Source organism: Mastigoproctus giganteus, chromosome 10 (assembly GCF_048544385.1).
Source record: "Mastigoproctus giganteus isolate SK-2022 chromosome 10, ASM4854438v1, whole genome shotgun sequence".
Lineage (NCBI taxonomy): Eukaryota > Metazoa > Arthropoda > Arachnida > Uropygi > Thelyphonidae > Mastigoproctus > Mastigoproctus giganteus.
Window position 1 is genome coordinate 120,830,511 of NC_143584.1, and position 15,007 is coordinate 120,845,517.

The window sequence follows — 15,007 nt, forward strand, 5'->3', positions numbered from 1 at the left end:
TTCTGATAGTGAATCACTGATTTTCTTTTTAACCAAGTGTTTCTGCTTTAGTCTCAAAGTAAGAAGTTTGACTTTATTTTTGGAGAGGGCTAGGTCTGTAATGAGGTCATTCATCTCGTCTTTTTGGATTTACTGAATGACTATATTCTATGCCAACATGTTTTTGAGGTAATAAGAGAAGGCAATACTGAATCTGATTTCAACAAGCATTTCCATTTCATCTTCTAAAGAATCTAGGTCTTGCTGCAGAGGTACTAGAATCAACATACCGTCATCATGAGAGATTGGTCTTATTGCTGAATCCAGGTTCAAATAAACAATCTTATGCTTATTCTTTGTTGAGAATCCATTTATATTCACATTACAGAATTAACAGTTACCATTATGGTCTCTTGGCTCCTTCCATATCATGGGGATGGCAAACAGCATGGACTGTTTCCTTTTGTTCAGCCAGTCACATAGTTCATTCAAACAAGCAGTACAAATAACATGGTGCCTGCATCTTATTCTGGTCACCTGAAGAAGGACAGTCAAAGTATAATGGGTAAATTTTCTGAATATATGTCGTGATTGTGCACCATTGTGATTTATTTAGGAAATAGCTGCACACTTGGCAGAATTTGAAATGATTTATAATCAAATAATTATATTATCATATAGGAAAGCTATAGATATATTCAATCAATTACATAAATATAAATGTATAAATCAATAATAATCATATTCTTGTAGATTGTCCAAATAGGTATGAGTGGTATAATCAGTCTCATCATGGTCATGTAATCAGTCTCATCACAAAAACTAGAAGTGCTAGTGGAAAACCAAGAGCAGATTACAAGCTGCATTTTATGTGTATTCCAACAAGTATTTTTCATAGAAAAATACTTGTTGGAATCAATTTCAGTATTGCTTTCTCTTATTGCCCCTATAACTTGTTGCCATAGAATATAGTCAATCAGTAAATCCAGAAATGTTCTATTACTGTGCGAGCGACTAGCCAACTAGTTTTGGTCAGTACCGAAAAGTTAAAATCCCCCGTGATAAGGTGTTGTAAATTACTGGCATACTCTCATTTTTGTTTTCCCACTACTTATGTCACACTAGACTGACTCATGGAAACCTATCAGTTAGATGTACTTCCTTAGAATCTGTGTGGTTCGTAACAAGAGCAATAACTCCTTACTCCTGTCCTGTCTATTGATGGTTTTTTCACCATATTCAAATTCAGAATATCCTGTATCCAAATGGCACATTTCTGATATCCCTGTAAATATCTGAATTTTATGGCTTAACCAGTGCTTCAGATTCATCAATTTTATCTACTGTGTTCCTAAGCATTTGTGCAAATGAAGTATAGGTGTGCCTGATTTTGCTCTTAATAACTTTAATTTAGGGGACGCCCAGTAATCCTGCCCTCCCACAGCTTGCTTTCCCAGCTGCTACATGTCCAATGGGCACATTACAAGGACCACTTTTATCTTTGCTTATGGCTTCTGTTAGTCTGTGTACCCCCTCCCAAATTAGCAGTTTTCCACCTAATACTGCCTTAGTAGCATCAGCAAATATTATTGCAGCTTTTCCATGTAAGTGTGCGCCATTGAAATTATTTTTTGATTAGTAGAGTTATTCTTTGGTCAGTACATGACTATTTTTGTGAATTGTTAAAGGAAGTACAGTTTTATACTAATATATAACTTAGAAGATTCAAGCAGCAATAGGCAACATGTAATTTTAAAAATTACTTATGCCTGAAAAACTTATAATGAGAGAGGCTTGCTGCATAAGCCATTAAACTACTCTTAAAGCACTCTTACTGAAACCACAGTCAGTTTTGGAGAGAATGATTCTTCTAGCCAAAGGAAAATATTGAAAGATAGATATTTTTCATTGCTACTTGTCACTAAATGATCACACACCCAAGTGATTTGTCTCAATGACAGTTGAAAGTTCCAAAGTATCCATTAGTACAGTTCTTTACTAACTATGTTAATGGAAATTTTTCTTTGGCTTTGGGCCGATAAGGATGTGACATTTTGTGAGTGTTATTTCTGTTGATATAGACAGGTTTTTTTTTTTTTTTTTTTAGCCAAAGGAAAAAATATTGAAAGCTAGATATTTTTCATTGCTACTGTGTACCTTTTGCTACACACTTAAGTGATTTGTCTCAGTGACAGTTGAAAGTTCCCAAGTATCCATTTGTACAGTTCTTTACTAAATATGTTAATGGAAATTTTTCTCTGGCTTTGGGCTGATAGGATGTAACTTATTTTGTCAGTATTATTTCTGCTGATAAAGACATTTTTTAAAATTTTTTTATTTTAATAATTGGCAGAAATTGTGAAATATATATTCGTATGGCTTTACTGAAATATTTGTTAATTTGCAACGATTTTCTTTTTTTGTATTAGCCAGTAGAGTGAAGGTTAGCATTCTAAAACATGTCCTTAGAAAGGAAGGTTAGCATTCTAAAACGTGTCCTTGTTTGTTTAAACTGATAAAGGGATAACAAGTTTAGCTGAAAACTTAGTGGGATTGAAAAAAACATGGGTCAGATCAGAGTTTCTTTAGTCAAGTTACTTATTTTGTCTTTTTTTTTTTCTTCTCCAAATCCTGACCACACCTCTGTTGGTTTATTCAGGATAACTTTCTACTCCTTTTAATTTGTCATGTCAGCTAATTCATCACAGTTGTGAGGTCCCACCAGTAAGAAATATTGAGATTGTACTGTATATATACTGCATATATTTTAGGCAAAATTGTTTTAGTAATATTTTTTTCTTATTTTTAGCAATTATATAATTACTGTGAAGGATGGAAAGTTGTCTAAATAAGGGAGCAACAGTTTTTTACTTTAAAGCTATAGTAGAAAACTGGAAAGAATTACAAAAATTTCTGTAGCATTTCAGAATATGTTTCCAGGTGTTATTCCACCAAGAAGCAGTACACATGCCAACTAAGAAGTTTGATTTTACATTACAAAGGAGTGTTCACCATAAAATAGCTACAAGTTGCAACCTACCACAGCTACATTGTGCTGATTTTCAAGTTGATGTTGCTGACAGCAAAGAGTTATTTAACCATATTTACCTAGTCTTGTCATAATTGAAAGACATTCTATGACATGATTTGATAACAGGAGGGAACATCACCCTACTGTGGACATTGAAGCCAAGGATTCATTAATGAAACATTTACAGAATCAATTGGTTTTCACGGAACTACTGACTGGCCAACTATCTCACCAGAACTATTCTTCGTGACTTTGCAATTTGGGAAATCATCAAAGATTGCTTATGCAATTCATCCTAGTCCTAGATCCATGGAAGATTTGAAAATAGCTATTCAGATACATTTGAGGCCATTTGTAACAGTCTGAACTTTTCAGAATGAGAATGAGGATGTGTTGAGAATGTGTTGGAAAAATGTGTTCAGAATGAGGATGCACACTTTGAGTACCAACTGTAAAGTCATGAAGTTATGAATGAAAATGTTCAGATATTAAACTTATATTTGTATTTATGCTGAAAGTTGTTAGCAGAGCATTTTAGTTCAGTTTATATTTCTACTGGATAAAAGTGTATAATAAACAAGATTCTCAGTGTACAGTAGATGTTTATTCTTTCTAATAAAGTAACTTTTGGAACATTCTATGTTATGCTATGTATTTGCAGCAGCACACCTAAAGAGTGATTGCAGCTTATCTGAATAGAATTTCTCTTAAACTTGAAACAGGCCTAAATGGTTATCAAATGAACTAATGAGACTCGTGACAGAGAAGAAAAATGCATGGGATGCATATAAATTATCAAGCGACTCAGAAGCCTATGGCAGATATAAGCTAGTCTGTAATCAGGTCAAAAAGGAGGTTAGACAGGCGAAGACAGATTACAAGAAATCTTTGGCAAAGGATGTTAAGAAAAACAGCAAGGATTTCATTACTTATATAAACTCTAAAAGGAAGGGGATGAATCTGATTGGTCCACTTGATATCGATGGTCCAACTGTTGATGATCCTGCTCAGATAGCAAACAAACTGAATGAGTATTTTGCATTCACACATGAGGAGTTATTAAGGTTTGAAAATGGCAGAAGGTTATCAAATTGTAGCAGGGTGCTTAATGATTTTGTAATAACTGAGAGCAAAGTGGAGGAGAAATTGTTGAAGTTAAACATAAGAAAGGCACCTGAGGCGGATGGGATCTATAAGGTTATATTGAAGGAGGCAGCAAAGCAACTAAGCAAACCCTTAGCCATAATTATGAGAGCATCCTTGACTCAGGGGAGGTTCCCATGGACTGGATATGGGCAAATGTATCCCCAATTCACAAAGGGGGATCGAAGGGTGACACGAGTAATTACAGACCAGTTAGTTTAACTTCTGTTCCGGGTAAAATAATGAAGTCACTGGTTAAAGATGCATTGCAGGATCATCTAGACAAGACTGCAGCAATAATTCAGACACAGCATGGGGTTGTTAAGGGAAAGTCTTGTCTGACAAATTTGATAGGATATTATGATGTGGTTACAAAGGAACTGGATGCAAAAAATAATTTTGATATCATATATTTGGATTTCAGGAAAGCTTTTGACACTGTTGCACGTGGAAGACTATTGTACAAATTGGAGCAGAATGGTATTAGGGGTAAGTTGCTACAATGGATAAAAGGATGGATGAGTGGGAGAAGACAGAGGGTGGTAATCAATGGGTGCTGCTCTTCGTGGACTAATGTTATTAGTGGAGTCCCACAGGGTTCGATGTTGGGTCCTCTGTTGTTTTGTATTATCAATGATATTGATGAAGGTATATCAGGCTTAGTGTCGAAGTTTGCAGATGATACAAAGGTTGGCAGGGTTGTTAATGACAGTAATGGCAGAGTGCTACTGCAACATGATCTAGAAAATTTGGGCAGATGGGCTGAGAAGTGGCAACTAAAGTTTAACCTTGACAAATGAAAAGTACTGCATATGGGTAGAAGTAATCCCACAGAAACGTACCAACTGTGTGGTACTACACTTAAGGTGGTAGAAAATGAAAAAGACATTTTTCATTTTCACATATCTGACTGCACAATTACTGGGAGTAATTGTGCAGTCAGATATGAAGTTTTCTGAGCAATGCAGATAGGCTGCCAGGGCAGGTCATGGAGTTTTGTCAATGATATATAGGAATTTTGCTAGCAGGGAAAAGGAGGTGATTGTCGCTCTGTATAAGTCAATGGTCAGGCCACGCCTTGAGTACTGCGTACAGGTCTGGAGGCCTCATTTTAGGAAGGATGTAGATTGCTTGAGCGTGTACAGAGAAGGGCAACAAGGTTGGTGAGGGGAATGAAGGGATCCTCTTACCAAGAGAGGCTTAAGTTCTTCAAATTGCAGTGGCTGGAGACTAGGCACCGGCGCAGTGATCTGATTGAGGTGTATAAGGCCTTGAATGGGTTGAGCATGCTGAATTCTGATGGGATCCTTCCACTTGTTCAGATTATGAACCTAAGGGGTCATAAATTCAAATTAAGAAAAGACAGATGTAGAATAGATGTGTGGAAATTTGTCTTTAGCCAGCGGGTGGTTAATTGCTGGAACAAACTTCCATCTGTCGTAGAAGTTGATAGGTGAAATAAATTTAAGGAGGAACTGGATAGGCATTTGAAGGGAATGGTGTGGTTTTTTTTTTTTTTTTTTTTTTGGCTAATGCTGCATAAACTCATACACTTGCTTTCTTACATCACATGCCACTACTACTATTAGTGTCATTAACAACCCTGCCAACCTTTGTATCTGCAAACTTGAACATTAAGCCTGATATACCATCATCAATATCATTTATAAATACAGAAAATAACAATGGACCCAACACTGAAACCTGAGGGACTCCATTAATAACATTAATCCACGAAGAGCAGTGTCCATTGATTACCACGCTCTGTCTTCTCCCACTCAACCATCCCTTTATCCATAGCAGCAATTTGTCTCCAATGCCACACTGCTCCAATTTGTGCAGCAGTCCTCCATGTGCAACAGTATCGAAGGCTTTTCTAAGATCCAAATATATGATATCAAAGTTATTCTTTGCATCCAGTTTCTTTGTAACTACATCATAGTATCGAATCAGATTCAGACCAGACTTTCCCTTAACAAACCTATGCTCTCTCTGAGCTATAACTGAAGTCTTGTCTAGATGATCCTACAATGCTTCTTTAACCAGGGCTTCCATTAATTTCCCTGGAACAGAAGTTAAACTAACAGGTCTGTAATTACCCGTGTCCCCTTTGATCCTACTTTGTGAATTGGGGTCACATTTGCACATCTCCAGTCCATGGATACATCCCCTGAGTCCAGGGAAGCTCTCATAATTATGGCTAAGGGTTACTTCCTTTAATTATGGCTTACTTCCTTTGCCACCTCCTTTAATATAACTGGATAGATTCCATCCACCCCAGGTGCCTTTCTTGTGTTTATCTTCAACAATTTCTCCTCCACTTTACTCTCAGGTATTACAAGATTATCTAGCGTACTGCCAGAGTTGAATACATCTCTGGCATTCTCCTCCCTGAATACCTCTTCATGTGTGAATGTCGATGCAGAATATTCATTTAGTTTGTTAGCTACCTGAGCAGGATCATCAACAGTTGAACCATCGATATCAAGTGGACCAATCTGATTTATCCCCTTCCTTCTAGAATTTATATAAGTAAAGAACTCTGTGCTGTTTTTCTTTGCATCTTTTGCCAAAGATTTCTCGTAATCTGCCTTCGCCTGCCTAACCTCCTATGTAACTTGGTTACAGACCACCTTATATCTATCATAGGCTTCTGTGTCACATGTTAATTTATATGTATCCCATGCATTTTTCTTCTCTGTCACATGTCTAATTAGTTCATCTGACATCCATTTAGGCTTATATCTTGAACAATATTTCTTTGTTGATATGAAAAGCCTAGTAGCTTCCAAGATTAATTCTTTGAATGCTTCCCATTTTGAATTTGCTGTTGTTAACATCATCAGTTGGTTCCACCGTATAGAATTTAAATACTGTCTCACACCACTGTAGTCACCTTTACAAAAGCAAAAACTCTTTTCCCTTTACCCTTGATGGTAGTTACCTTTTGAGTAAATCCCACTTCAGCACACTGTGATCACTGCCACCTAGTGGTTCTTTTATCTGCAGATTCTTGATGCATGAAGAATCACTACTGATAATCAGATCAATAGTATTACTCCCTATAGTTGCCTCCTGAACATGCTGCTAATAAATGCCAATAAATCTACAAAAGCCTTGCTAGTGTGTGAGTGACCAACCCACATATTTCAGTCAATATCTGGGAAATTAAAATCCCCCATTATAAGACACTCTAATTTACTCGCCCACTCTATTTCTCTGCACAATTGTTCATTATACTCATCAGATTCATTAGGCCTATAATGCACACCTACTCTCATTTTTCCTTTCCCAGTACTTCCGTCACACCAAACAGACTCAACATTGCATTGTCCACCCACATCAATTGGATGCACTTCCTTAGATTTTATGTGTTTCTTTACTAACAGCATAACCCCTTCCTGTCCTGTCTATCCTTTCTGTACACATTGTTCTCCCCAAATTCCAGTTCTGCACTGCTTATGTCTGTGTGACACCATGTCTCTGATATCCCAACAATATCTGCCTTTGATGTCTTGACTAGCACTTCAAGCTCATCGAATTTATGAACTATACTCCTAGCATTGGTGTACATGCAAATATACATGCACCTGTTTCTACTCTTAGTTACCCTAACACAGCCCATGTATTTACTTGTTCCACTATGACTTCCAGCAGTCCTGGAAATTCCTATTGCCTTGCTTTCCAGGCTGCTGCTCAATTGCATTTCAATAGAAGTAGTGCAAGAATCACTTTTACCTCGGCCAGCGACTATTGTTAATCTATTAGTCTGTGTATTCCCCCAAGCTAGCAGTTTTCTGACCCACCTAACTCTGCCTCGATAGCATCAGCAAATATTCTTGCACCCTTTCTATTTAAGTGTATGCCATTCCTGTAGAAGCAGTCTCTCCTGTTAACAAGCACAGACTGAGAAAAATTCTACTCCTTGAGCCTTGCACAGTCTCTCCAGGGCAGAATTGATCGACAAGGCCCTCATATACTCCCTCCTATCGTGTATGGGCAGAATTGCAGACACTTTCAAATTCAACCCTAACTCATGGCATTTTTTCAGCATTGTCTTGTACTTGTTAAGTAATTCTGCTGGTTTCCTACTCTTAATATCATTAGTGCCAACATGTACAACAATATCACCCTTTGTGCTCTTAAACGATAATATCTGCCCTACAACGTCATCAACCTTTGCCACTGGCAGACATACCCTGGTCCTGTTCCATCTATCCTTTTTGCACAATATGTTCCCCGTTTCCCTGACAATAGAGTCACCTACAAAAACTAGTTCCTTTGGGACCAGTGCATTCTGCCTTGGGGGTTGCCGCTGTGTTGCGTGATGTTCAAGTGCAAGGTCTGGCATTGATGTGGTCAGCTGAGAGAGTGATGGGCCCCTCAGTTTAAATCATTCGAGGGCATCCACCCTGTCCTTCAAGCTCTCATATAAGCCCATAACAATGCAGAGTCGTCACCTGATTTCCTTGCACTCCTTACATCGCGTGCGCACACAAAGACATTCCCTTTGGCAATATCATGTCCCGTTCCTGATTGCTCCACAAACATCAAACAAGCAGTGCATTTCAATAGACTGTGATTCAGAGGACAACCCTCCCCCCTCAGTTCTCCCCTGAGCCACAGCACTTCCACTAGTTTGAGCCTTTTGCTTTGCTGCTCTGGTCGGAGTCATGATTTCTATTGAAGTTCAATAAAATTCCAATACAAAATATAACCCTAAACCTATATCCCAATGTGGTTATAACACTATATATATATATATATATTTCGGTATCGAATATTAACTCCGAGTTACATTATATGACTTTCTTATCCCCTGTCAACTTATATGTATTAATTTATGATGTTACGTTTTAATAACTAGGTCGCTATATTTATTTAGTTAAAAAAAATACAATTCAATTGACAATGAAATTTAATAAGATTAATAAATTTTCTGATTAATTGATACTACTATACTCGCTATCTAGTTTTCCGTTAATGGCGACAAGTTACGAACGGTTACTCTACGGACACGAGGTATTTACTTTCCAAATCGCGCTATCTAAATTAAAAATAAACCACAGAGCTTGACTAGGTCTATAAGCTACTTATAGAAAATAATTTAATATAACAATTAAGTCAATAAAGCAGTTTAGTATAATTAAAAACTTTTCGTTCGCGGGAGCTGCAAAACCTGTGCACGCGTGGATTTGATACCCTTACCGATACTAAGTAATAACCTAGAAAATCTCTATCTGAATTCAATTTAAACTAAAGTATTGTTACTAGGAATATAAAGCAACTCTAAAAAATAAATTAATATGCCAATTTAAGTCAATAAAAAAGCAAAAACTTCTCTATTTGCTGGAGTCTTAAAAACTTCGCCTGTTCACATGTACTCACACCCATTCTCCCTAAAGCCGACCGGGCTAGCCAGGTGGGTAAAGTGCCTGCCTGGCAACCCAAAGGTCGCGGGTTCGAATCCCGCCTCGGGCTTGGATCAAAGTACTGCAAAAACCTTGGGAGGTGCACTATGGCCACAGAAGCCGATGCGCCAACAACTACCGAAAAAAAAAAAAAAATTCTCCCTAATTTAATTTCAGAAGTCCCCTCTTCTGAAATTAAAATCTGTGCCATTAACTGCTGCAACATCTAACTAATGATTGCATGATCACTATTTGCCAATGGTTCCTGTACTTTAAGCCCTATGGTGTCAGTAATGATGAGCTCAAGAGTATTCTCACCCCTAGTACTTTCTCCAACATGCAGGTACAAATTAATAATCTAGTTTATTTAAAAATTAATTTTGTTTCCCATGGTGAGTTCCCCTCCTACTTATTCCAGTCAATTAGGGGCAGATTGAAGTCACCCATAATAAGAAATTCACACTTGCTTACCCATTCCTTTTGTATGTTTGTTATACCCTTCCAATCTTCTCGTCTGTAGATTATTCCCACTCTCATAACTTTTCTTCCAATTAACTCACATCGCACAGATTCTCTGCTGGCAGAAAACTTCTGAGGTAGTGAAAGTTCTTTTTGCACTCAGGCTGTTTTTGATGAGAAGCATGACCCACCACCCATGCTTCTCATCAAAAACAGCCTGAGGAGAAGCATGACCCACCCCCATTCATATCTTCACTATCTTTCCAAAGTATATTATACATACAATAGAGAAACTCGTGTACCCCAATTTCTGCATAGTGCCACATTTCTATTAGGCCTATTATGTCAGCATTAGTTATCCTAAGCACAGGGGTTTGAATTCAGACAATTTATTGACAGTGTTCCTGACATTACTGTAGACTCGGTTAAGAATAAGTATTCTTCTATAGCTTACTACCTTGATATACCCCTTGAAGTCATTTAGGCTAGTTATTTTCCCTAGATTTTTCTTCCCACTTATTTGAAACACTTCTACCCTCAGATTATCTTGCCAACATTGGCTGTTGCAGTAACAAAAAAAAATTCTTGATGTGAGTGCAAGCATTACTTTGACCCATATCATCAGATAAATGCAGATCTATAATTTCTTTCTTCCCCTGTAACTAGTAAGATAAAAATCCCCTTCTCCCATGAGTCTGGTATATTCCCTCAAGTCTGAGTTAATCCACAAGGCTTTCAGCATATTTATCTGGGAAGAATTGCACATACATACACGTTCTGACCTAACCTAAATGAAATTATATTTTCATTTAGCCAATATACTTGTTTGTATTTTGTTATTTAAAGGTATATATCATAATATACCTTTAAATAACAGCCATAAAGCTTCTATTTACATCAGAATTACATCTTTTATATCTATATATAAAAGATCTCATATATATGTGCAACTGCAGTTGAGAACTTTTTCTCCAGTTATTTATTAACTAGTATGAAACTTAAAATATGATCTTCATATATAACTTAATCACAGATTAATTTATATATGAAGACTTAATTACAGATACCAAAAGCTTGAGCTATTCTTATTGTTTTATCAAACATCAAGTAGTATTAAATAAAAAAAAAATAATAAAAAAAAAGTGCAGTGTTAGCTTTGTTTTGTTCTGAATTCTGTACTGAAATTTAAGAATACAGTGGACCCTCGCTTTACAATATTAATCCATTCCAGTGACACCAGCATATTGTGAAAATATTGTAATGTGAACCCAGTAACACATTGTTTTTTGGTAATTCGTTCCTCGGAAGTTGAAATTTTTGCTAGATAACTAAGCTGTTTATCACTCTAAAAGATAATTTTTATAATGGAAATTGTATATATTGATTAAAGCACAACACAAAAAAATCACTTCAACTAAAAGATGCAAAAACAAAACACGCGGCCAACAAATGCTATTTGGCTGAGAGGAAGGACCATGCCTGTTTGGAGAAAAATCATAAGCCCATCCCATCATAAAGTGAAATAAGTAGGCGCCAGTTAACATGATCACTAGTTAGTTGAATCAGCCACTTTAATTTCAAAAAATCAATTCAAATCATTAAAATGCACTACACTTTCATCGTTATCATATGTTCGGCTATAAGAATCAATTTTGAATGCCTTTTGTGATATTTTTCTTAAGCACATTTCTGGAGGTCACTACCATAAAACAATAAAAACAATTTGCAGTTTCCAGTTTATTGGGCTTTTCTGTTAGTGCAATCTATTATAATCGGGTAATAAACTCAATCTTATTGCATTTGCGACAATATCAGTAGCTGGAATTCTGTGGGTTTTTACATTATTATGTGAAATGTGTTTCCCCTTCCATGAAATCTTCAGTCATATAAAAAACAAATAAATTTTCAGAATCTTCTCTTCTTTCCTATTTTTTAAGCTTCATAAACTTGTTACTCTGTATCTCATTTGCACGTATTGTGTTAGCAATTTGTGCGTGTCGTGTTCTTACTTTTAAATTTTACAACTCCCCCCAAATGTAGAGTGAACAAAAATATCAACTAGTTAATATGTACATATTACAGCACATATTAATTAAGCTATGTACATAAGTTTAAATTTATTTTGCTAACCTGTGGAAAATGTTCCGATTTTGTTAATTGGTAATGTAATAAAGTGTGTAAATTTGTGATCTTTACTTTTATAGCCTGTGGATAATATTCATCCTATTTTTGCTTATTAGAATCGGCATTTAATAGAATTAAAATTCAATTTGCTAATGTGATCACAATGACTGGCGCTTACCACATATCATATAGTGTACAGTATTTTATTATGGAGAGTCCATCGTAAGGTAATTTGATCATATATAGTGAACCAATTGTAAAGTGGGGGTCCATACTTATTATTATTTATGAAATATATTTTATACATATGGAATTTTCTTTTAGTTCCAGATTGGGGCAGGAAATGGATTAAATTCTAGTGTAAAAATTTATCGAACGCTCTCCAAGAGATGGTAAGTATGGAGTTGTACTGGCAGTATTTACTATATATATATATATGTATGGTAAATACTGCAATATATATGAAAGGCGATGATAGTCTACTTATTAATATATTGCAAAATATAGTTTTTAGTTATAAATTCTATTTCTGAATCAGAAAGTATGAAAGATATTAAATAAAAATGATTTTTATATCTTTTATAATTATTAACCCTCTTTAGTGTATATGGTAACATACACCAAAAACATATTAAAGTTAAAAAATCTGTTAGTTTTAAGTCATTGAAAATTTTTGTATTTCTAAGTAGGGTTTTAACTTTTTATCTGCATCATTGATTGCATTAGAATTGAAGAAATTTGGCAATAAATAAAACAGATATTTTACTATTGGGTGGAGAGAGAGAGGTCCCTCTGTGCATCCACTACTAATGAATTTGTGGAATAGTGATAAATGCTCACTAGAAGTGCAACAAGCATTCTTTAGTATTCAAATTTTACAACACCCCCCCCCCCCAAATGTAGCGTGAACAAAAATATCAACTAGTTAGTATGTACATATTACAATACATATTAATTGTAATTTCAGTTTTGTTTTATCATTCTTTGTGTGCATTAAATTCATAACAATTTACAATTCTCTCAGTGTTACTAATTAGCATTTTACATTGTGAAGTCTGCTAAGAGTAAAACTGTAATACTTTGCAGTTTTCAGTTTAAAATTGACAGTTTTCTTACTGTTAGCAAATTTTATCATCTGTATAGCTGATCATGCAAGTTGAATTCTTATTCCAGTTTTTTTTTTTTTTTTTTTTTTTTTATGTATATATATATATATTTGTTTTTTTTTTTACATGCAGGTTTATTTATTTCAGTCCTGTTGCAGTTTGTATAGGAACATAAGTTTCATAAATGATTTTAACATCATCTTGCCTTGCTGGCATTTTTACACTTCTAATTATATAGTTAAAGAGCCCTCAATTTTAAAAAAAATTATAGTGCTGGCATTTATAAAAGCTTCATAGCTTTTTTTTCTCTCTAGTCAGTAATACTATCTAATTTGCACCACTAAAATATCTTATTCGTAATCATTGAAGTTGTGTTTTTATAAAACCACATTTTTCAACCATATCAAATATGCATCTAAGAAAAGGCTATGACAATAAGGTTTGCATAAAGTAAGTTATAATCAACGTTTTTTACTTTTGCATATAATGTAATGTGGATGAGAAGATTTCTGTTTGACTCCAGTTGGCATAATAAATATTGAAGAAAGGCAGTAATATGTTTTTTAAAAAACAATTCATATGAGTAATGTACACAATTTTTCTAGTGCAAAATGAAAGCTTTCCAGTTTCAATTTGGTACTTTTTTTGTTATAAGTTTATAATGCATCCTCCAATAGGTAATTTTGCATCCTTTTCTTTCTTTGCATGCAATGTAAGGTTGTGAAGTTTTTTCTGTTCAGTACCAGTTTTTGGCAGTTTATGCTGTGTCAGTAGATATTTCTTGAAGTTTTGTTACTATATAAAATACACATCCCAAAAGCTATTCAAGAAAAAACAATGTAGCAAAGCAACATGCTTTTTTTTTTTTGACTTGGCAACTAATGTAAGATGAAAGTAGAGTTTGTTTTCTGCCAATTGCATTGCTGAAGTTCTTTACAGAAATTGCATTCATGTCTCCTGTGAAATTTCATTTCACTGGAGAAATGACTTACCTTTGGATAAATCATTTGTCCAATGAAATGAAAATTGTTTTTGTGTGCAACTATAACAAACATGAAACAAACAAATAGTGTTGCATGCTACCTATGTTTGAAACATGGAAAGCCTTGCATTGAGAAGTCCAAAACCAAGTTTTTTTGTTTTTTTTTCACATTGCAGTAAACAAAAGTTGTAATACTTGCAAAAAAAAAGCTACACAAAACCACTTTGCAAACAGCTATGCTTCTCTGTTGCCTTTCCAGCCCAATCATAAAATGGCACTTTGCTAAGTGTTATGCTGAATGAGATTCAACTTCATCCTACATCTTTCCTGTTTGCTTGACAAATAGAAATTAAAGAAACTTAACCTACCTACGAAGGTAGATTGAGTTTCAGTGCTTGGATAAGGTGTTGAGCACGAAAGACTTAAAAGAGTTGAGTTGTACACATGAGATTAAAACTTTCTGTAAGATCGATTTAAAAATTAAGTTTTTAATTTATTTAAATATTTAAAATTAATAAAGGTAATAAAAAATAAATGTTTCTTTTGTGCAATATGTGTATTTTTATAAATATATAGAGTCCATTCCGGTTATTTGGGACACGTCGGGACTAGTGCATTTTGGCCCGATTAAGCAGCTGCCCCAATTATCTGAAGTTTCACGTAAATAGTTAAAAATACAATGTACACCCCCCTTTTTCAATTGGTTCAGTGTACAATCAAATCACATTACGACGAACTCACCATAGTAAAGTACCGTTCACTATACAATGTG

The 15,007-nt window shown here is 35.1% G+C and overlaps 1 protein-coding gene across 1 annotated transcript in view; it reads left to right on the forward strand.

The window, feature by feature from the left end:
* LOC150079257 (dnaJ homolog subfamily C member 11) overlaps nt 1-15,007 on the forward strand; it is a 247,344-nt gene that overhangs the window by 106,008 nt on the left and 126,329 nt on the right. The window contains exon 7 of the mRNA XM_090384090.1: nt 12,472-12,539. Within this exon, the coding sequence (XP_090240216.1) occupies nt 12,472-12,539 (68 nt within the window). The remainder of the gene's footprint in view (nt 1-12,471; nt 12,540-15,007) is intronic.